Source organism: Rhineura floridana, chromosome 7 (genome assembly GCF_030035675.1).
Source record: "Rhineura floridana isolate rRhiFlo1 chromosome 7, rRhiFlo1.hap2, whole genome shotgun sequence".
NCBI lineage: Eukaryota > Metazoa > Chordata > Lepidosauria > Squamata > Rhineuridae > Rhineura > Rhineura floridana.
This window is the reverse complement of record NC_084486.1, coordinates 126,115,437-126,139,558: the sequence shown is the minus strand read 5'-3', so window position 1 is coordinate 126,139,558 and position 24,122 is coordinate 126,115,437. Positions and strand designations below refer to the sequence as shown.

At 39.9% G+C, this 24,122-nt stretch overlaps 1 protein-coding gene across 6 annotated transcripts in view; it reads right to left on the bottom strand.

The window, feature by feature from the left end:
* SMC4 (structural maintenance of chromosomes 4) overlaps positions 1-24,122 on the bottom strand; it is a 103,544-nt gene that overhangs the window by 11,942 nt on the left and 67,480 nt on the right. For all 6 annotated transcript variants that reach the window (XM_061637194.1, XM_061637191.1, XM_061637192.1 and 3 more), the window contains 5 exons: positions 22,823-22,949; positions 17,101-17,290; positions 10,435-10,579; positions 7,747-7,920; positions 6,254-6,436 (listed from right to left, as the gene is read on the bottom strand). In XM_061637194.1, coding sequence (XP_061493178.1) covers positions 6,254-6,436; positions 7,747-7,920; positions 10,435-10,579; positions 17,101-17,290; positions 22,823-22,949 — 819 coding nt within the window. The remainder of the gene's footprint in view (positions 1-6,253; positions 6,437-7,746; positions 7,921-10,434; positions 10,580-17,100; positions 17,291-22,822; positions 22,950-24,122) is intronic.

Genomic DNA, 24,122 nt, shown 5'->3' with positions numbered 1-24,122 from the left:
GGGGCCCCTCTCAGTGGCAGGGACTCTCAGCCAGTGCCCAACCTGGCCACCTGCTGATGCCAGGCCTGAGTGGAAGGGGTGATTCTGCGCCGGTGATGCTCAGCAAGTGCCTTTCCTTTAGAAAAGCCACTTGCAGAGAATCACCCATACTCTGCAGAATCGACCCCTTGATTCTGCGTGGGTGATGCTGAGGAAGCATCTTTTCTTTAGGAGAGCCACTTGCAGAGCATCACCCGTATCATGCAGAATTGCTGAGGGATCAATCCTGGCTGGGGGTGGAGGGGTGGGTGAGTGGGAGGCATCAGGCAGGCAAGAAGCTGGGCTTACCTTCTGCCAGAAGACACAGCCAGAAATCCAAAGTAGGTCTTGCCCTTTCTGCAGGGTTTTTCTGCTCTGCCTGGCTCTCCTTCTTGCCTGATGCCCTGTCCCCTGACAGCCACAGATTGCTTTGGGTCATGCAGCCTGACACGTAGTAATCCATGGCTGTCTGAATCTGACTCATCCGACACCTGAGTGCCTCCGAATAAGTCCGATTTGGCTCGGCACTTGGGCATTTGCTGAATCCGGTGCACAGGCCAAGTGAAAAATGTTTCTTTCCCCCATCCCATCCCCAATATATAATATTAAAAACACCATTTCCCACAGTCATGACAACAGTCTTTGCTCATGTGGTAGCGCCTGGTGCTGTAGCTACCCAGCACCTTTGGAATGTCCTCTCCAGGGAAATGCATATGGCTTCTTTTTTGTTGGCATTTACGAGATCCAGAAATACATTTTTACCTTGATCTGCATTTGGGTAATTTGTATGGAGTTGTGTTTTTGCAAATATTTATTTGCTGTTGTTAAGAACATTAATTGTTTTTATATTGTTTTAAATTTTAAAATGTATGTTTTAAATTGTCTTTAAAATATGTGTTTTAAATTGCATATATTTTTTAATGTTTTTGATTGCTGTAAACTGCCCAGAGATCTTCGGCTATGGGGCGGTATACAAGTGCAATCAATCAATCAATCAATCAATCAATCTAGTGGAATGAGCTGTTATGCTAGCTGGAACTGGAAGCTTAAGGGACACATGAGCTAAGGTAATACATGCGCGCAACCAGTGGGATAAGGTGGAATTAGTTACTTTATGCCCCATAGAATGTGGATGAAAGGATACAAACAAAGATTCAGTTCGTCGTATATCCTGGGTCTGAGACAGGTAGGTCTTAAGAGCCCTCCGAACATCCAACGAATGCCAAGCCTTCTCTAGAGGATGGGTAGGATTCGGACAAAAGGAAGAAAAATGTCCTGGTTGCAATGGAAAACTGAATTGACCTTGGGACAGAAGGAAGGATCAGTCTTCAGTACCAGAGTCCTTGTGAAAAACACAGAGATGGCGGGCAGACGACAATGCACCCAGTTCCGAAACTCGTCTCGCAGAGGTGATCGCGATCAGGAACAGGACCTTGAATGACAATAGACATAATGGCACAGTCCTAAGGGGTTCGAATGGAGGGCGTTGTAAAGCCTGCAGGACCTTCGACAAACTCCATGAGGGAAAGCAGTGGAATACAGCCGGTGAACGTAGAGCGGTTCCCCTCAGAAAACGTTTGATGAACGGGTGCACCAGCGGAGGACACTGAATGAACGACAGAGTGGACGCATGTCGACGTAAGGTGTTGGGTTTAAGCCCCATCATGAGGCCCCTATGAAGGAATTGCACCACCTGTTGTATTGTGGCCTGGGAAGGATCAAGATTCTGGGACTGACACCACCTGGAGAATGCCACCCAAGTATGTTGATACATACGAGTGGTAAATGGTCGTCTCGAGGCCAATATAACGTCAATAACAGCATCAGACAGGCCAGCAGACCTCAAATGTCCCCGTTCAAAAGCCACGCTGTTAGGTTGAGCCAATTGGGGTCCTGATGCCATATTGGGCCCTGGGATAAGAGGTCTGGCCTGACTGGGAGCGTCCAAGGGTCCGTCACTGACATGGGAAGGAGATCTGAGAACCACGGTCGACGGGGCCAATATGGTGCTATCAGAACCAGCTTGGCCCTCTCGCGTCACGCCTTCCTCAAGGTTCTGGCTAACAGTGGTATTGGAGGGAAGGCGTACAATAGGCCATCCGGCCACAGTAGCAACAGAGCATCCACCGCTTCCGCTGTCGTGTCCAGGTATCGTGTGAAGTACCTGGGTAGCTGGCAATTGCAACTGGAGGCAAACAGATCGACTGAGAAAACATCGAACCGACGCTGGAGAAGATGGAAAATGGTTGGATGAAGTTTCCATTCTCCCGGAAAGACTTGTTGTCTGCTGAGCCAGTCTGCTGTCACATTCCAAATTCCTCTGAGATGTTCTGCTTTCAAGGATTGTAGATGTTGTTCTGCCCAGTTTAATATGAGGTAAGCTAGGTTCTGCAGAGAACGGGACCTGGTTCCCCCTTGCCTGTTTAAATGAGATTTCGCACGTGTTGTCCGTTCGAATGAGAACATGGTCCAAGGGGAACAGAGACTGAAAATGGAGCAGAGCTAAGTGGACAGCCTTCAGTTCCAGCCAATTGATGCTCTGAATCTGCTCTGCTTCGGTCCAAACCCCCTGAGCGAACTGGGAGTTGCAGTGGGCTCCCCAGCCGAGGAGACTGGCATCTGTGGTGATAACAGTCCTGGGGGGTTCTCTGAACAGAGTGCCCTGGTTGAGATGTTGGACCCTCGTCCACCAGCGGAATGAAAGACGCAGTGCAGGGTTCAAGGGAATTGTTCGATGATTGGACCTGCAATGTCCTGCTGAAACGGTAACAAAGCCCACTGAAGTTGGCGAGTATGAGCTCAAGCCCATGGCACAATATGGATGGTGGACACCAACATTCCGAGAGCCCTTGCTAGAAGCATGACGTCTGCGGTTGCATGGTGCATCAGAGACAGTGCGATGTCTATGATAGCAGTTATGCAGTCTGGAGACAGGAACACCGTCGCCTGCAGGGTGTCTAACATCGCCCCTGGATGTTGTAGGCGTTGGGTTGGTTGGAGATGGCTTTTGTCGAAATTGACTAGCCAGCTGTAGGTCTGCAAGACATGGTGCATGAGCTTTAGATGGCGATGAGCCAGCTCCCTGGAACTCGCCCATATTAAAAGATCGTCCAAGTAGGGGTAGATGTGCACCCCTTGAAGCCGGAGGTAAGCCACTAGAATGAGTAGCACTTTGGTAAATACTCTTGGGGCAGAGAGACTGAACGGCATCGCTCGATATTGAAAATGCTGGGGGCCGAAGGCAAACCAAAGGAATTTTCTGTGGGCTATGCAAATAGGCACATGGAGATACGCTTCCTTTAGGTTGATAGAAGCCAGGAAGTCTCCTTCGTGAAGGCTTTCTGTAATGGAGTGGAGGGATTCCATTTTGAATTTGCGATACTTTACGAAATGGTTGATGAACTTGAAGTCCAACACCGCCCTCCATGACAGATCTCGTTTGGGCACAGCAAATAGGAGGGAGTATACCCCTTCCGACCTCTCTGTTGTAGGGACTGGCTCTATTGCCGCTGAGTCCAAGATGTGATGTATGGCTGTCTGCATGATGCAGTGCCTGGATGGTGCCTTGGGACAAGGAAAGGGATGAAAACTTTCTGGAGGGGTTGCCCAAAACTCTAGTGCATAGCCATAACAAAAGAGATCTCTAATCCACATGACCTGAGTCAGATGCAGCCAATGGTCTCCAAACAGAAGCAGTCTGCCCCCAACCGGTATCGCGTCAGTACTGTCTGTGCTGGCGAGACCCTCCCCGATATGAGGATGTTGAGGTACCTCTGCGTCCCTGGTACTGACCTTTGCCTGGGAAACGTCTGTTCCAGACTCCCCTGGAGGAACGGAAATCATTGGTTCAGAAATCGCGGCCTCGGGCCGCACTCCTCGAAAGGGCTGGGTCGTGCGGTATGAGGTAAAACGTTTGAAGGGCCTGCGATCAACGTTCCTGACAGTGGCCAAGACAGGCTTCCGAGCATCCTTGGGGTCAACAAGTACTGCCTTTAGGGCTTCCTTGCCGAAGAGTAATGAGCCCGAATAAGGTGCCCTTGATAAGTTGACCCTGGCTGTAGAGTCCGCTTGCCAGTGACGATGCCAAAGGGTCCGCCGAGCGACCACCTGAGCTGCCATAGCTCTTGCTCCCAGCTGATTTGCATCCAAGGTGGCATCAGCCACAAACGCCGCCATCTTACGTAATTTCACCAGTGACCTCCTCAGAGAGACAGGATCGGGATGAGGATCATCTAAGAGGTCATCCAACCACATCATCGCTGCCCTGGAAAAAATGGAAGCTGATGCAGAGGCTCGCATGGAGAAAGTGGTGGCCTCATGGTTTTTGCGTAAGGCAAAGTCCAGCCTCCGCTCAGTGGCGTCCTTTAAACGTGAGTCCCCTTCCCTTGGCAAAAGGATCTAGAGACTAGACTGGAAATTGGCTCGTCTATGCCGGGGACAGCCAGTCTACTTGTAAATTCCGGAGCCAAAGAGTAAAGCTTGTCCGCAAGGGCATTAAAACGGCGTGTTTGTAATGGGTGAGACCATTCATCCTTGGCCATTTTAGCAATAGGATCTGGCACAGGAAGGTAGTGCTCCGCTGGTGTGGGGGATTTCAGGACCCTGGCCCCTTTAATAGCTGGAGTGGCAGCTGCAGGATGTGTAGATTGTAGACCAAGGGTGTTCAATACTCTGCGAGCAAGGGGCTGATAATCGGAGGCATCAAACAGACGATAAGATGTATCCTCTTGTTCTGACTGATCACTCCAGTCGTCACCTTCGGCTTGCATAACATATGGTGAATCCTCACCACAAGAAACGTCATCGACAAACCTGCCTCTAGCAATGTCAAAAGGGTTTGGAGAACATGATGGATCTGCCTCATTGTGTACATAGTGGGCCATATCATCAGATTGTCTGTGAACACTCCGCTGAGGCATGGCAGTGACCTGCGACTGTGACTGCGTTTGAGAGAAGAACGACAGCATGTCTTGTAGTTGCGATATGAACTCCTGAGACAGCTGCAGCCCCGGTGTGGGAGACGGTTGCGCTTGTAGAGGCAAAGATATGGGCGGCTCAGCAGGCTGTGAAGATGAATGAGCCCTAGGTGGTAATATGGGAGGAGGATAGCTGGCTGCTGGCTGGTCCGGAAACCCTGCAAAGTCCTCCTCGGAGGATGCGGCCGGAGAATTAAAAATATTTGTTAATGGTTCCTGGCCCACCTCCTCAGGAACCGGGACAGAGATGTAGCGTGCCCGCTTGGTTGTGCTGTGGCTGGATATATGCTTGGTTTTGGAAACCGCTTTTGTGTGCTTGTGCTTGGTTGCCTTAGATTGGTTAGGCTTGGTTGCCTGAGCTGTCACTGGCTGTTCCGCCATCATATATTTTCGAGGGGGTTCAGTACACGGCCATGGATGGGGCAGAATGTACAGACCCAAACAGGCTCAGTACACAGCCACAGATGGGGCAGAATGCACCGGCTCAGATGGCTAAATACACGGCCACGGATGGGGCAGAATGTACAGTTTCAACAGCCTTGGTACATGGCCACGGATGGAGCAGAATGTACAATTTCAAAGCGCTTCAGTAGTCAGCCTCAGTGTCACACAGATACAGAAAACTTATCTAGAAGCTATGCTATGAATTATTCTAACTTGCACGGATGAAGGCAAGAATGAACTGGGGAGTGGGAGGAGCCTGATGCCCCTAGTCTTGACTTCAAAACATTCTTGCCTTCGGACGATAGGTGGAGCTATGATACCCGCTTGATGGCAGGCCTCCTGTGGAAAAGCTCTGGTTTCCATAGGGATCAATGACACATTGCTCTTTCTAAGGGGGGGGTTAACAGAAAGATCAGTAATGTGAGCACAGGAGTAGTCATCTCAGGCCCGTCTTGCATACATTACCCTGGAAACCTTCTTTCTCATAAGATTTTGGGGGTGATTTGTTTGTAGGGCCCTGGGTGAGAGAGCCAGGAGATTGAGAGACATTGAATGAGGAAGTGCTAAGGAATTGTTTTGATATTTGTTAATTTATATTATTTATCATTTGAATTATGGTTTTACTGTATATTTTTAAAACTTTTGTTGTTGTTTTACTCTTCTGTACACTGCTTAGAGAAATTTATATATATATATATATATATATATATATGTTATATGTTAAGAGGTATAGAAATACCCTAAATAAATAAATACACGCAGTTGTTTGTATGAGTTATAGGACAATATTGGTAAAAAAAATTATGTATGCTTACCTTTTTATTATATTCAGCAATAGCACCCAAGTTTGGTTTCATTGCATGACACTGAGCTTCTAAGAGAGCTATTTGATTGTTTATAATATCTGGATTTTTAATAGCCTCAAGTTCTTCCTGATTGAGCACTGGAAGCTCTTCTGCTTGCTTGTCTTCCACAGAATGCAGTGATATTTTTGATATCTAAAATATATTTTAAGCAATTAATGAACAAGTAATGTTCACAGTCTCTTTCTAGTAAAGACTGAGATTAGTTTTTCAACTTGCTGTTTGCGTTTTTATTCAATTTTTATATGTATTTTAAGAAACCTTAAAGGTCTTTTGGTGGAATAGCAGCCTACAGATACTAAGTAGCTAAACAACCATCTTAAAGACAAACTCGATTCAGCACTATTTGAGTGTGATCCAAGTAAGAATAACGATCCATTTCAAGTCAGAAAACAAAGACAATAAAATCTTGAAAAGTGTGTCATTTAAATATATCAAATGGGCACTGTAATAATGCAGCACACACACATACAGTAGGGCCACGCTCATATGGCAGGTTCTGTTCTGGACCGCTGCTGTAAAGCGAAATCCGCCATAAAGCGGAACGCATTGACTAAGAGTGTCTAAAATGGTGCCCGACGCCTGAAAAACACCGTAAAAGTGGAACAAGCACCGTAGGAGCGGGGCCTTTCTGCAATTGACAACCGCCTTATCGGTGGAACACCGCAAAGCAGAACACCGCAAAGCAGGGCCCTACTGTACACATCTGTTTTCACAAAGGATGCATAGAGTCCTTGCTATCATTATGTGAGATATGTGGATCTTTTAGACAAGAAGCAATGATTCCATATAGCAAGGTCATTTAAAAAATACAATGGAGCATCTGAGGGGTCAAGCTAGGAAAATCCTGGGGTCAAACCAGACAATCCTTTGCGCGTGGAGGGGGGAGAGGTTTAAATCCTTCTTCCCCTTTAACAATTCCCCAATATAAATCAGTTGCCCCTCCTGGACATGCTATAAGCGAGATAAGAAAAAAGGATTGATCTCTTCCCAAATCAGCCACCAGAAACTTTTAGCAAAAACACTATGACATGCATATGATGTAGATTATCCCTCTGCCTCCAAGCACCTATCAGAGCTCAAATTAACAACAGTCTTATAGCTAACTACCAAGTTTTCCTCTGGAGAGAAAAACTGCCACAAATTGTCACTGGACATAAGATGGGACCTTATCTTTGAATAAGCCAGACTCGTGCTTGTTGAACAGTTGAGTGGCTCTAAATAACAGGAGACTGGGTAGGATATGAGTAAACGGTATACTCTCTAATGAAGCCTATGTCTTTTAAATGTAGGTCTTTTTTAGGATCTTGTTTGGTGTGAAATCATATGCAATATTTTAACCCCTGCTATATGACAGGAAAGCAGGAAACTGTCATAAAAAAGCTTTTCCAAAACATAAAATTTTATCTTGTTTTTACAATATTAATACATTATGAAATGATTACCTCCTTTTGCCAATATTTAATCTTTGATTGATGCTCAGCAACATGACTATCTAGCTGTTCAATTTTAAGCCTAATACTAAGAGCCTCTTTTTGAAGCAAATGCTCTTCTTCTTGGATAGCTTTAATCTTTTGAAGCACAGAACGGTGTTCCTCTTGGATCTCTGGCAAAGACTCCTAAACAAAGATCATGGGTGAAAGTTAAATCTTTAATATTAGGTTACCAGAAAGAGTTTGCATTTTTAGTGTTCTAGTTCAAAATAGATTTTAATTTATCTTTTAAAATTAACATAGCATATAAAAAATACAGGCACTACTTGACATTAAAATAATTGCCCATGTTGGAAAAGATTCAACCTTAAGACTGTTTTAGACTATAAACACGCCACTTAAGTTAGTAGGTGACAGAAAGAAGAGTGTAATTTAAAAAAAAATAAAAAGCACACTAGTCAATGTAGCCTTTTATTTGATTTTGATGCACAAACCACATAAATCAATTTATGTGTCGGTTGTGCAAGTGGCCAAAGGCTTTAGGTTGCCAGGACCTTGTTCTTCCCCATGTTTTTAGATGGTGTTTAATATAAGGAACACAAATTAACCATTCTTCAGGCCTGTCTCTAAGGTAAGTGAATGTAAAATCAAGATAACATTTGTGTCTGCTAAGTGGATATGATCAAGAAAGAGATAAGTTTTTATTTATTTATGAAAGTTGCGCTCCTGCTTGCTCCATACACCAATCCCCAGCCACTACTTCCACATTAATCCCCTAGAGCTTCCCCTTCCCACCCCATACAACTACTAAGCTCCCTTTTCACCTTCCCAAACCCATTTCTGGAGACATTTCTCTTCTATTCTGCAGCTCTGCTTTGCACCCATTTTCACCTTCCATGTCCATGCCTCCCCCCCCTTTGTGCAAGTTCCTGTTGCACACAGATCACCCCCATGGTAACCTCCTGTATCTTCCTCCTCCCGCACACTGCAACTATTAAGCACCTTTTTTTTTACCTTCCACCCAATTATGAAGCCATCATCCCCTCCTACTCTGCAGCCCCTTTCATATCCCCCACTTTCAGCTTCACCTCCATTCCCATTCCTCCTCTTCCCTGCTATTCTGCAGCCCTGTTTGCACACACACTGTATTATATCACTATATCTTTAAGCTTAATAGAATCTTAACAGCAAGCCTGTTCAGTTAGAGAAGGTTAAGTTCAGTTGATGGGTGTTGTACATATATTTGCTTGTTAATAAAATACTGCTTCTAAATGACTACACTGAATCTGGAACTTCATGTTGAAGACAACACATAGTACCTGGAATGAAATATATTGTGTGAAGGTACTATGGAATATTTGAGGGCTTCACACCGTTTATCTCTTCTCACACCTGAGGTGGTTGAGGAATGGAAGAGGGAGAAGTTTGAGTACAGTGAGAAAGGACAAATATTGAAAGAAAAAAATAGCTGTGTAAAACAACTGCAGAAGTTTGAGCAAAGCAGGGATTAAGTGACGCAGAAAAATGGCAGTTTTAAACAGTGAGCAGGTGTTTGAGTAGTGAAAAGGGAGTTAGGAAAGGCTATGCTGTATTAGCGCCTATGTTGTACCCATTTCTGCTTTTGTTTAGTTTTTTTAAAAAATAACCCCTCAATATTCCTCCCTTCCCACTTTATTTAGACCTCTTTCATTGTTTTAAACCACCACTTTCTCTCATCAGTGTCCCTTCCTTTCTCACACCTATGCCATGGCCACTGCTGTTGTGCAACCAGTCTTCCCTTTTGCTGCTCTACACCATTCTGACACCATGCAAATAAGGTTTGTGATGAGGCACTACAAATCCTCCGATGGGGGCTGCATGCTTTTTTATTAAAAAAGTAGTGTGGCATAAAGGTTAAAATCAACAATAAACTGCAAAACAAACAAAGAGAAGAGGAAGAAGGAAAAATTATTTTAGTCTTCCTAACATGTTAACTGAATTAACAGTTTGGAACTCCAAATGCCTGTTGGAAAAGATTTTTTTTGTTTTGCCTTGTGGCAGCATGTGGCAAGGTGAGGAATGAAATGGGGCTCTCTCTAATGCCTTTTGTTGAACAGCATTGAATCAAGAACATGTGCGACTCCAGCCTTTGCCTCCCCTCCTTTGAGCTGCAAAGTACTTGCAGTCCACTTACTCCTGGAGAATGAGGGAGAAGCCAACTTTTGTCCTAGTTCTGCCATCTGTTGGACAATGCCGGAATATGTACAGCATTTCAACTCTGGCCAAGTATACCTGGACTCTATATTCCAGTATACAGATGCTTGCTCAGGAGCAATTGCTACATACTCGAAGTGATTAGGGAAGTAAGACAACTTGATACCAAGTAAGTGGGGTTTGGCAGTACTATTGCCCCCCCATCCCATAGTATTTATAGCCTGGAATGGGAATAATAATCTTTAAGTGTTTAAAATTAAAGTCTCCTGAAGAGTAAACAGAGCCTCAAAGTCACAGCTTTAACAGAATATAGCATAAACAGTACAACTGAATCAGATATCCTTCTCTCAAATAGATTTTTTCTTGGTGCTGAAGACTTGTCAAAGGACTTGTTAGTACTTGCAGTAAAACACTAGTTATACATCAGAAACTTCTAGTGTTAATATACTGTTCTGCATCTTTTAAACCGTATTCCACTTGAAGAATATAAGCTAGTATCATACGTACTTCAGCCTTTTTGCTGTCATTCATAACTTCAGCAGCTCTTTCATCTAGCGCATTCAGCTGTTCTGTTAAGTCTTGTATGTTTTTTTTATTCCCTTCAATTTCCTTCTCAGTGCGAAGAACAGCATCCTCTGATTTGTTCAGGTTTCTGCTCAAAAGGAATATAATAAGGTAGATATGAAGCCTCTTGTCTGATATTAATATCTTGAGTATAGACTTCCCGGAAGTGAGTGCTCAGCTGGTGACTGTCTCTGAGAGATCTCTGCCTCAGAGGAAGCTTTTTTCAGGTTAAAAGCCAGTTAAAAGGAAACTTTGACTGGCTTAAATGTTCTCCAAGGTATAGGAGAACCGATCAGATTTTCCACAAGACTTCGTTGAGCTGTCGGCGGCTGGAATTGATCAGGAAATTCCTGAGATAAGAAGGCATGCCGATCGGCTGAAGACGGAGTCAGGACTTCCATGCAAGCTGTACTGGGATAAAGCGAAGCGTTTTTTTTCCTTCTAAAAAAAAAACGTCCTTAACCAGCGAGCCTACTTCTGTCTAAATCTTATCATTTGGCTTAAATTACTACAATAAAAGGGATTTGTTTACGAATCAGCAACTGAGAAACCTGGGTGAGTCATACTTTTTCTCTTTTAAATATAATTAAGGAAGAAAGAAAATGTAAACAACATATATTTTTTTTACGACAAAAAGCTGGCCTGAATTTGGAGCTTTAAAGTTTAAAAACGGATGAGAGGTAATTATTATTTGATGGAAATATATTTTGGACTATTTTTCTCCTTGGACTATTTTTTTTTGGACGAATCTGCTGTTCGTATATGTTACTAATTGCTTGGTGTTGGCTGTACTGGGAACCAGGATTGTTTTGCATTCTTGGATGTAGATAAGAACTGTGTTGTGCTGGCTGGACTATAATAACAGGCCTGGAATATTAACTCTTTTGTTGGTGGAGGAAAAAAAAAAAGAAATAGACTGCCTCTAGGTTTTGGAACAGTGGTTAATAATAGAAATTAAAGGCTTCTTTTGAAAATGACAACTAAAAAAGCAACTAGGGCCCAGGAGCGAAGAGGTTCTATTGACCCACAGGAAGGGGCTATACCCCCAGATATGTTTCAAAAAATAATGGAAGGGATTAATGCTATAAAACAGGAAATGAAAACTGAATTGATAGATATAAAAGACTATATTAAAACACAAGTGGATGAGATTAAAGGGACAATTGGGCAAATAAAGGAGGATGCAAAAAATACTAAAGAAAAGGTACAAATCTTGGAGAATAAAACAGATATATTAAATCTGGAATTAGAAAAAAACTTGGACTATTTGGCTGTGACTGAAATGAGAAATAAAGAGCATTGTTTGAGATTCCGTGCAATCCCTGAGGAAATAGGTGAAGACATTAGAGATAAAATTGTTAATGCTTTAGTAAAATTTCTGGATTTGAATGAAGATCGGATGGAATTTGAAATAGACAAAGTTTATAGAATTAATTCCAGATATGCAACAATGAAAAAAATTCCAAGAGATGTGCTTGTTCATTTTATAAAGAAGACGACCAGAGATATGGTATTACAGCAACACTTTAAAAATACCTTTAAAATTGATGGTAAGGAAATACTGGTGATGAAAGAAATTCCTATTAGACTTCTACGTAAGAGAAAAGAATACGCTTTCCTTACAGAAAAACTTAAGCAATGCAAAATTCAATTTAGATGGGATGTTCCAGAAGGAGTGATCTTTACATTCAGACAACAGAAATATAGATTGAATACTGTTCAAAAAGCAAGGGACTTCTTGAGAAAAGCTTCAAAAGATATGGAAGAAGATAAACTCAAAGATATGGATATAATTCCTGGGAAACAAAGTCAACAAGGATATGCAGAGGAGGGGAAGGAAGATGATGGATTAAAAGGAGCATCAGGCACATTTTAAAATACACGCTTAAAGATGGATTACAAATATCTAACTTGGAATATAAATGGAGCCAACACGGCGCAGAAGAGAAAGAAAGTGTTTCATTATTTGAAAAAATTAAAATTGGATATAATTTGTTTACAAGAAACTCATATTAAGAAGAAAGATTCCAAATATTTGATTTGTAAAAATTTGGGTGAAGAATTTATTTCAGCTGGACCAAAAAAAAAAAATGGAGTTGTTCTTTACATTAACCCACAATTGCTTCCTAAATTGGTATTACTGGATGATAGTGGTAGATTTGTGGGGGTTGAAATTACTTTACAGGGTACAAACATTTTGATAGTGGGTATTTATGCTCCCAATGAAGATAAAACAAGGTTTTACACAGGACTTATGGAAAAATTGTCAGAGTTTTCATATGATCATTGGTGCGTCATGGGTGATTGGAATGGGGTAATCTCACCAAAAATTGATAGGCTTTCTGAAAAAAATATCAAAGAGACACAGGGTAAATTACCGAAGATTTGCTTTGAACTGATGGAACATTTAGAATTGGTGGATACCTGGAGATATATAAATGATAACGCAAAGGAATTTACTTATTTTTCAGAAAGACACAAAACATTCTCGAGGATTGATATGATTTGGATGTCTAAAATTTTAGCGAAGGATATTTTTAAAATGGATATATTACCAAAAACTTTTTCGGACCACAATCCTGTGATATTAACTTTAAAAAAAAAAAATCTTGGATTTAGATGGAGACTAAATGAATCTTTACTTCAGAATGACAAAGTAGTACAAGAATGTAAGAAGAAATTAAAAGAGTTTTTTGAACATAATTTACATAAAGGAACAAGTGAAAATATCGTTTGGGATACAAGTAAGGCATTTATGAGGGGATATTTTATTAAATGTAACTCTGAATTAAAAAAAAGAAACAACAGAAAATGCAATTAATTTTGGAAGAAATAAAACAAAAAGAGGAAGAATTGAAAAAGAATCCAACTAAAGTTTCTATTGTAAATCAAATTAAAATGTTACAGAAACAAGTGTCAATGTTGACAGTTAGAGAAATTGAAAGGAAACTAAATTTTGCTAAACAAAGGACTTTTGAATTTGCAAATAAACCTGGGAAATGGTTAGCATATAAATTAAGAAATGACGTCAAAAAAATATTATTTTAAAGATACAAGAAGGAGATGAGACGCTGACAGATAATGTAAAAATCAAAAAGATTTTTCATCAATATTATTCAACATTGTACAAGTGTCAGGAAATTCCATCTGAAAAAATAGAAGAGTATATATCTAAACAGAATTTGCCTAAAATTACAGATTTTCAGAGACAAGCTATTAATGGCCCTATTACATCAAGAGAGATATCTGAAGCTATAAACAAAATTAAATTAGGAAAGGCGCCAGGACCAGATGGGTTATCTGCAATGTATTATAAATGTTTGGAGGAAGAACTCTTGCTACCTTTACAGTCTACAATGAATTTTATTCTGCAAGAGGGAAAGATACCGGATAGTTGGAAAAATGCTAATATAACATTAATACCTAAAGAGGAGCAAGATTTAACTAAAACAAAAAATTATTGGCCAATATCTTTATTGAATAATGACTATAAAATTTTTACAATGATCTTGGCAGAAAGATTGAAAATAATATTGCAACAATTTATTCAGGAAGATCAATCAGGGTTTTTACCTAAAAGACAATTACGTGACAACGTCAGGAATGTCTTGAATGTGTTGGAATATATAGAACAACGAAATGATAAACAAGCAGCTTTGATTTTTTTAGATGCTGAAAAAGCATTTGATAATTTGAATTGGAAATTTATGTTTCAGGTTTTGGAGCAAATGGATTTTGGAGACAATTTTATAAAATGGATTAGATCGATTTATACATCTCAGAAGGCCCAGATAATTGTTAACGGAGATTTAACGGATTCATGTGAAATACAAAAGGGTACAAGACAGGGATGTCCATTATCTCCCCTTTTATTTATTCTGGTCTTAGAAGTGCTGCTTAGAGATATAAGGCAAGATAAAAGGATTTTGGGATTAAAGATAAAAAAAGAAGAATATAAATTGAGAGCATTTGCTGATGACTTGATAATTGTACTAGAAAACCCTTTGGAAGGAATTCATATATTGATGGACAAATTAAAAGAATTTGGACCGTTAGCAGGATTTAAGATCAACCATCAAAAAACAAAGATGTTGGTGAAAAATTTAACTTTAAGGGAACAGAAAGAGTTAATGGACAAGACAGATTTTACAATAGAAAAAAAGTTGAAATATTTAGGTATCATTATGACAAATAAAAACTCAAAGTTGTTTCATAATAATTATGAAAAATTATGGACAGAGATTAAGAAAGACTTGCTAAGATGGGATAAACTACAACTGTCATTAATGGGTAGAATATCTGTGATAAAAATGAATGTATTACCGAGAATGATGTTTTTGTTTCAAACAATACCTGTAATATCCTCTGATTTACCTTTTAAACAATGGCAAAAAGATATCTCTAAATTTGTATGGCAAGGAAAAAAACCAAGAGTTAAATTTAAACTACTACAAGATGCCAAAGAAAGAGGAGGACTGGGATTACCAAATTTGAGACTTTATTTTGCTGCCTGCTGTTTAGTCTGGATAAAGGAATGGATTTTATTGAGGAATAAAAGACTATTGGATTTGGAGGGCCATAATTTGAAGTGGGGATGGCATGGATATCTATGGTATGACAAAGTAAAAGTAAATGTAGACTTTAACAATCATTTTATAAGACGTCCTCTGTTGAAAATATGGAATAGATACAAACCAAGGTTTTATTCAAAAATACCATTATGTGTCTCAAGTCAAGAAGCGTTTTATAGAAGAGAAATGACTGGAAAAGAGAAATGGTTAACTTATCAAGAACTATTAGAAAATGTACATGGAGAATATACAATGAAAGAGAGAGAACAACTGACAAAGGAAGGATATAGTTTTCAATGGTTTGCCTATTTACAATTGTTAGAAAGATATAAAATGGACAAGAAAATGTATGGGTTTGAAATAAGTAAATCTGATTTTGAAATAGGATTGTGTACAAATGATGAAAATATAATTGCGAAAATGTATAAACTCTTATTGAAAATGGATATGGAGGAAGAACAAGTAAAAGAGTGTATGGTAAAGTGGGCAAAAAATTTTGGTCATAACATACAAATGGATCAATGGGAAAATATGTGGAAAAAAGGTTTGAAATTTACACTATGCTATAATCTTAAAGAAAATTTTTATAAAATGATGTACCGTTGGTACATGACTCCAGAAAAGTTGTCAAAAATGTATAGTAATGTTTCTAATGTTTGTTGGAAATGTAAACAACAAGAAGGATCATTTTATCATATGTGGTGGTTATGTAAAAAGGCAAAATCATTTTGGGCACAGATAGGTAGGAAGATGCAAAAAATTCTAAAGATAAATATTCAGTCAAAACCAGAATTTTTTTTATTGGGTTTTATGGATAAACAAATAGAAAAGAAATATGGAAGAATAATATTATATATGATTACGGCAGCAAGATTATTATATGCACAAAAGTGGAAAATGGAATCAATACCAACAATGGAAGAATGGCTATTGAAATTAATGGATTTAGTAGAAATGGACAAATTGACATGTTTACTTAGAGAAAAATCGACAGATACATTTCTTAAGGAATGGAAGCCTCTCTTAGACTTTTTGTTGAAAGATCAAAATAAAATGATGATACTGGGATTTGACGATTAATTAAGACAGCCTACGGAGAAAAGGGACTCTGTATGTATACATTAAGGGACAGGTTTGATGTATATTATATACTTATAGCTGATCTGCGACAAATCGGAAGTCAACTATTTTATTTTCATTTTTTGTTGATGTATTGTTATGTTTTTTTGACTTTGTTTTGTTTGTCTTTTGAAAAATTTGAATAAAAATTATTAAAAAAAAAATATCTTGAGTATAAATCAAACTCTTTGCAGAGCAACAGAAGATATATGCCTATAACTTCCTTGGTGTTTCTCGGTCATATTCAGGTCATGCCATCTCCTGCGTCCATTTGACCCTTCCCTCTGGAGTAAAAATGTGGATTATATAACTTCCCACCAACATATCCCATATTGGATCTTTCTACAGATATTAACTGTAAGCCTTTTCTTGAGCCAGTCTTGGACAAAAAGTGATGCATAAATATAGGAAATAAAATATTACATTTATTGTGTCTACACAATTACTAGGGTACCTGGCACATATTTTAACGATTTGAAAAACCTCAGCTTTCATTATGAAAAAACACACAGTACCACACATTTCTAATAATTTCACTTTCAGTGACTTGAAACATATGCTTTCTCAAGAAGGCGCTAACTACACACCTAAGTTTTTCATGTATTTAGCATCGTTTCCCAGGGTTCTCTATCCCTCTTCAATGGCTTCTATTCCCAGATATCTATATTCTGTCCTACTGTCCACAGACTTCTTGTTTCCTTATTTCAATGGCTGAGTATACGACAATGTATAATACAAGCACAGAATCTGTTAAGCACACAATTTAGCATCCTGACAACAAAGCCTTCAGTAAAAGAAAAACAAGATGGATAGGGACAACCATCACGTTGCAAATCCATTACTTAATAGTTTTGTTTAAACACTATAATGAATACTTCTATGGTATTGATTCATAAACAATGTAAAATACTTCTCATACCTATCTGCTGTCTTGATTGCCACCTGAGCTTTAGTGATGGCAGAAGCACACTGGTCTAGATCCTTGTTTATCTTATCAAGATTGTCTTGATGAACTTTAAGTTTATTATTATTTGTTTCAATTATGAGATTATGTAATCTCTTAACTTCCGTTTCCAATTTACCAGCCTTTGCAGCAACTCTCTCATAATCTGCAACACAAAAAACATTAGGAAAGCAATGGTGAATACTTCTAATATTTAGTATAATCTAAATGTTATGATATGAGCAAACTATGTGTTCAAGTTTTGTTTAAACACAGGGTTGCATTAATCTGAGTCCCACTCAGAGAAGACTAATTGAAAACAAATGAACTTAGATTAGTTATGTCCATTAACTTCAGTGGGTCTATTCTGAGTACTACCAACACTGAACACCACCCACAATATTTAAATATTTACAGAAATTATGCAAAATAAATGTATATCAGCATTTACTATGTAGTTATGTGCTTTCAAGTAGATTACAATTTATGGCGAACCTATGAATTAGTGACCTCCAACAGCATCTGTCATGAACCACCCTGTTCAGATCTTGTAAATTCAGGTCTGTGGCTTCCTTTATGGAATCAATCCATCTCTTGTTTGGTCTTTCCTCTTTTTTTGCTCCCTTCCGTTTTTTCCAGCATTACTGTCTTTTCTAGTGAATCATGTCTTCTCATTATGTGTCCAAAGTATGATAACCTCAGTTTCATCATTTTAGCTTCTAGCAATAGTTCTGGTTTAATTTGTTCTAACACCCAATTATTTGACTTTTTTTGCAGTCCATGGTATGCACAAAGCTCTCCTTCAACACCACATTTCAAATGAGTTGATTTTTCTCTTATCCGCTTTTTCCACTGTCCAACTTTCTACCGACTCCGACTCCACCCAAAATTACTTCCGACTCCAACTCCACAGCCCTGTGAGACCCCCAGGTCAGAAGGCACTCACCGAGCTACTGGGGAAGAACAAAGGACAAGTACGAGTAGTGCTGTGACTAATGACACAGCTGGGTCAGCTGAAAGGAAGCCCAGAGGCTAATGTGTACAGATGTGAAAGGAGAGTCCGGAGTTGTACGACGCACTCAATAGGAACATGGAATGTGAGAAGCATGAACCAGGGAAAGTTAGAAATTGTCAAGCAAGAAATGGTACATACCAACATTACAATACTTGGTGTGAGCAAATTAAATTACGTGAGTGAATTAAAATGGACGGTAATAGGACATTTTCAATCAGGCAACTTACAAAATATTTTATGCAGGAAATGAGAAATCAAGAAGAAATGGAGTTGCTTTAATAATGAGAAGTGCTGTAGCAAAAGCAATTAGGAGCTACAACTCAAGGTCTGACTGAGTTATATCAATGAGATTAATGGGAAACCTATTAACATAACCATCATCCAAGTCTACGCTCCAACAGCAAACGCAGAAGAAGAGGAATTGGAGAGGTTTTATGCAGAACTACTGGAAGAAATTGATCACACACCAAAACAAGATTTGCTGATAATCACGGGGGACTGGAAAGAAAAAGTAGGGAACAGAGAAGAACTAGGAATTGTGGGAAAATGAGGCTTAGGAGATAGAAATGAAGCAGGAGAGAGACTTATTGAATTCTGTGAAGCCAAAAATTTGTTTCTTGCAAACACATTTTTTGAGCAACCAAAAAGATGACTGTACACTTGGACATCACCAAATGGTCAATATAGGAATCAAATTGATTATATAATTGGTAGCAGAAGATAGAGAAGTTCCAGATTTTCTGCAAAAACAAGACCAGGAGCAGACTGCGGTACAGATCATGAACTGGTCATACCGAAAATCAGAGTAAAGCTAAAGAACAAAGCAATCATAATGCCGAAATTGAAATAACAACTTAAATAACATCCCAGAAGAAAATAAGGAACAGATTTGAGGCTTTAAACTTAGCTGAAAGAGAACCAGAAGAACTATGGACTGAAGTCAGATGCATTATCAATAACAATAATAACAACAATAATACATCTTTATTTTTACCCTGCCCTTTTCCCAAAACTGGAACTCAGGGCGGCTTACAAATAAAAACTACACATAGGTAAAAAAACATACAAAAATATACAATTAAAATAGAATTAAACTATTCGTGACATTAAAACCATGAAACATACACTTAAGATACTAAAACAATTTAAAACATTAAGAATAGGACCATAGAACAATACAACAGACCTTATGAGGCCCTATCTTAAACATCTTCTAGTCCAAAAGCCTGTCGGAATAAAAAAGTCTTTGCCTGCCGACGGAAGGATAGCAAGGAAGGGGCCATTCGTGCTTCCCTAGGAAGAGAGTTCCAGAACCTGGGGGCAGCCACCGAGAAGGCCCTATCTCGCATCCCCACCAATCGCGCTTGCAAAGGTGTTGGGACTGACAGAAGGGCCTCTCCTGAGGATCTCAACGCCCGGGCAGGCTCATATGGGGAGATACGGTCTGACAAATAGCCTGGACCTGGGCCGTATAGAGCTTTATAGGTCAAAACCAGCACTTTGAATTGTGACCGGAAACAAACTGGCAGCCAGTGGAGCTGTCGTAACAAGGGGGTTGTATGGTCCCTGTAACCAGCCCCAGTTAGCACTCTGCCTGCAGCTCTTTGTACCAGTTTAAGTTTCCGAACAGTCTTCAAAGGCTGCCGCACGTAGAACGCGTTACAGTAATCTAAACGGGATGTAACTAAGGCATTCATCACTGTAGTCAAATCAGGCGTCTCCAGGAACAGGCGCAGCTGGCGCACTAGTCTTAACTGGGCAAAAGCACTCCTGGCCACTGCAGAGACCTGGGCCTCCAAGTTCAAAGCTGAATCCAGGAGCACACCCAAACTGCGAACCTGTGTCTTCAGGGGGAGTGTAACCCCATCCAGCACAGGCTGAATCCCTATTCCCTGATTTGCCTCTCGACTAACCAGGAGCACCTCTGTCTTGTCTGAATTTAATTTCAATTTGTTCACCCTCATCCAGTCCATCACTGATGCCAGACACCGGTTCAGGACCAGGACAGCTTCCTTGGCTTTAGGTGGAAAGGAGAAATAGAGTTGGGTGTCATCTGCATACTGATGACACCGAACCCCGAACCCCAAACCCCCGGACAACCTCACCCAGCGGTTTCATGTAGATGTTAAATAACACGGGGGACAAAACTGAGCCCTGAGGGACCCCATATGTCAACGGCCAAGGAGTCGAACAGGAATCCCCCAGCACCACCTTCTGGGTTTGCCGAGCCACCGCAACACAGTGCCCCCAAGTCCCATCCCGGCAAGGCGGCCCAGAAGGATACCATGGTCGATGGTATCGAAAGCCGCTGAGAGGTCCAGTAGAACCAACAGGGACACACTCCCCCTGTCAAGCTCTCTGCATAGGTCATCCACCAAGGCGACCAAAGCAGTCTCTGTCCCGTAGCCAGGCCTGAAACTAGACTGAAATGGGTCAAGATAATCCGTTTCATCTAAAATGTCTGGAGCTGGGCAGCCACCACTCTTATCAAGGAAGAATGCAAAAAGATAATACCTCTAGTTAAAAATAGAGAAAGACCTCAATGGATGACTGAAGAAACTCTTAAAACGGTTCAAGAGAGAGAAAGCAAAAGCAAAAGGAGATAGAAACAACCCTAAATGCAACAATACAGCGAGTAGTATATAGGGACAAAGAGAACTATTACAATAGTTACTGTATAGAAATAGAAGAGGACAACAAAAAGGGAAGAACAAGAGCCCTATACCAAAAGATTAGAGAAATGAAAGGGACATTTAAACCAAGAGTAGGGATGTTGAATAATCAAAAGGAGAACATACTGACTGACCGAGATGAAATAAAAGGAATATGAAAGCAATACACTGAAGAACACTATAAAAGAGAAGCAACGATGACATATTCATTCATGGAGGAACCGTATGATAAAGAACCAGAAATTTTAGAATGTGAGGTGAAAGCTGCTCTTAAAATACTTGGCAGAAACCAATCATCAGGAACAGATGGCATACCAATAGAGTTGCTACAAGCTATTCAGACTAAATCCGTCCAAATTATGACAAAAAATTGTCAGCAATTATGAAAAGAAAACAATGGCCCACAGACTGGAAGCGTTCAATATACATCCAATTCCAAAGAAAGGGGATCACGGGGAATGCAGTAATTATCAAACTATTGCCTTAATATCCCATGAAAGTAAAGTAATGCTCACGATTCTACAACAAAGGCTCTTACCACAGATGGAGTGAGAAATGCCAGATGTCCAAGCTGGATTTAGAAAGGAAAGAGGTACCACAGATCATATCGTAAACATACAAGGAATTTCAGAAGGAAATCACCCTGTGCTTTATAGATTACAGCAAAGCCTTTGATTGCGTAGATCACAAAAAACTATGGAATGCTCTAAAAGAAATTGGGGTGCCACAGCATCTGATTCTCCTGATGCACAGCCTATACTCTGGACAAGAGGCTACTGTAAGGACAGAATATGGAGAAACCAATTGGTTCCCCATCGGAAAGGGTGTGAGACAGGGGTGTATTTTATCACCCTATTTGTTTAATCTGTACGCAGAACATATCATACGGAAAGCAGGATTGGACCAAGATGAAGGTGGTGTGAAAATTGGAGGGAGATATATCAATAATTTAAGATATGCAGACGATACCATACTACTAGCAGAAACCAGTAATGATTTCAAACGAATGCTGATGAAAGTTAAAGAGGAAAGCACAAAAGCAGGACTACAGCTGAACGTCAAAAAAACAAAAGTAATGACAACAGATTTATGTAACTTTAAAGTTGACAACAAGGACACTGAACTTGTCAAGAATTATCAATACCTTGGCACAGTCATTAACCAAAATGGAGACAAAAGTCAAGAAATTAGAAGAAGCCTAGGACTGGGGAGGGCAGCTATGAGAGAACTAGAAAAGGTCCTCAAATGCAAAGTTGTATCATTGAACACTGAAGTCAGGATCATTCAGACCATGGTATTCCCAATCTCTATGTATGGATGTGAAAGTTGGACAGTGAAAAAAGCAGATAAGAGAAAAATAAACTCATTTGAAATGTGGTGTTGGAGGAGAGCTTTGCGCATACCACAGACTGCAAAAAAGACAAATAATTGGGTATTAGAACAAATTAAACCAGAACTATCGCTAGAAGCTAAAATGACGAAACTGAGGTTATCATACTTGGGACACATAATGAGAAGACACGATTCACTAGAAAAGACAGTGATGCTGGGGGGGGGGGGGGGGAAGGGAATAGAAAAAGAGGAAGGCCAAACAAGAGATGGCTTAATTCCATAAAGGAAGCCACAGACCTGAACTTACAAGATCTGAACATGATGGTTCACAACTGATGCTATTGGAGGTCACTGATTCATAGGTTTGCCATAAGTCGTAATCTACTTGAAGGCACATAACAACAAGTTTATAACACTGGCTTGGGCATACATATACCCACAGAGGGCTTCCTTGGTGCACACAGGGCCCTTGCCCCCTGCTAAAATTAGGCTTGAACACAAAAAAAGTTCTATTGTAGCCAGTATAATAGATTGTGGTGCATGCTTGGCAGAGAAATATGTGTGTGTGGTGCCTATTACAGTTTCTCTGGTTTTCAAATGTGCTCAAAAGGTTTGTGATGCCTGAAACACATGTATTACAATTCAACCCCAAATATATTTCACTGTAATGTTGACGTACCTTGTTTGAAACAAAGACATGTTTTCTCCATTTCTTTTTGCTTGGTTTTATCCAGAGCAGCTGCAGTTACATTTGCTTCAAGTTCTTTAACCTGTACTTTTAAGTGAGCCTCTTGGTCTGACAAACTCTAAAAAATATAATTATCATCTTCACCACCACCATCATCATCTTTTCTTTTACGAACAGCTGACTATGAGGCATCTCAAAGCGATTTACAACACAATAAAAACATATCTAAAACAACTGCATATATAAATTTGTTTGAATTTTTTTACAAACACAAATGTATCAAAGTGTACATATGAAAATGACATAAAACAAATAACTAATCTCTGCAGGCCATTCACTGCAAATAAGTCTGTTATGTGTAAAACAATTGCATATATAAACAAGTTTTAAACATTGCATATAAAACAATTATAAAACAACAACTACATATATAAAATCAATTTCAAATCCAATATAGATACCAACTGGGCTAACAATTTCCACTTAGAAGGCTTGTTGAAAAAAGAAAGATCTCCACAAGTGCCTAGAAGACAAGAGACAGTGCTTGTCTGATATATATAACAGAAGGGAGTTCCAAAGGGTAGAGTAATGGAATAGTAGAGTTGGAAGGGGCCTATAAGGCCATTGAGTCCAGCCCTCTGCTCAATGCAGGTAAGTCCTGCCACACTAAAGGCCTGATTCTGACATATAAGATGGTGTCTGCAGGATGCCTTCTGTAGAACACAGTGATCAACTTGCTATATAGGGGATTAAATTATATAGCCATGAGAATGGCTGTATACTATAGCCAGCATGGAGTTTTCACATTCTGCAATGTTAAATTGAAAATATCACCCCATGCCATTCAGCTGCTTCCCATAAACTCATTTCAAAACAAAACCTTATATAGTCCTGAACTCGGAAACACATGCTTAATAATCCTCTAAGTTTTCATGGCTATACACAAAACAGTCAGAGAGCATTGAGAGTTCAAAGTGTAAAACAAGGGAGGGAATCCAGACCTGGTTGGACTTGTTTCTGTCAGTGGTTTCATAATTTGTTGAAAATAATTAAAAATCAGCCATGTTCACAGAGTACCAGTAATTCTATTACTGACCTTGCCCCATACTCTAACCTTCATCTTCTGCAGTTTAAAAGTTTAAAAAAACATCTGGCTGATTTTTAATTAATTTAAGAAACTTAACATTGAAGTCTTTACCATGTCACTCATGCTCAGTAAGAACCTTCAGTGTTCTAAAAGCCAGACTCACAGCTGTTTGGCTTGGCTATTCAGGTGGCCAGACCTGCACCA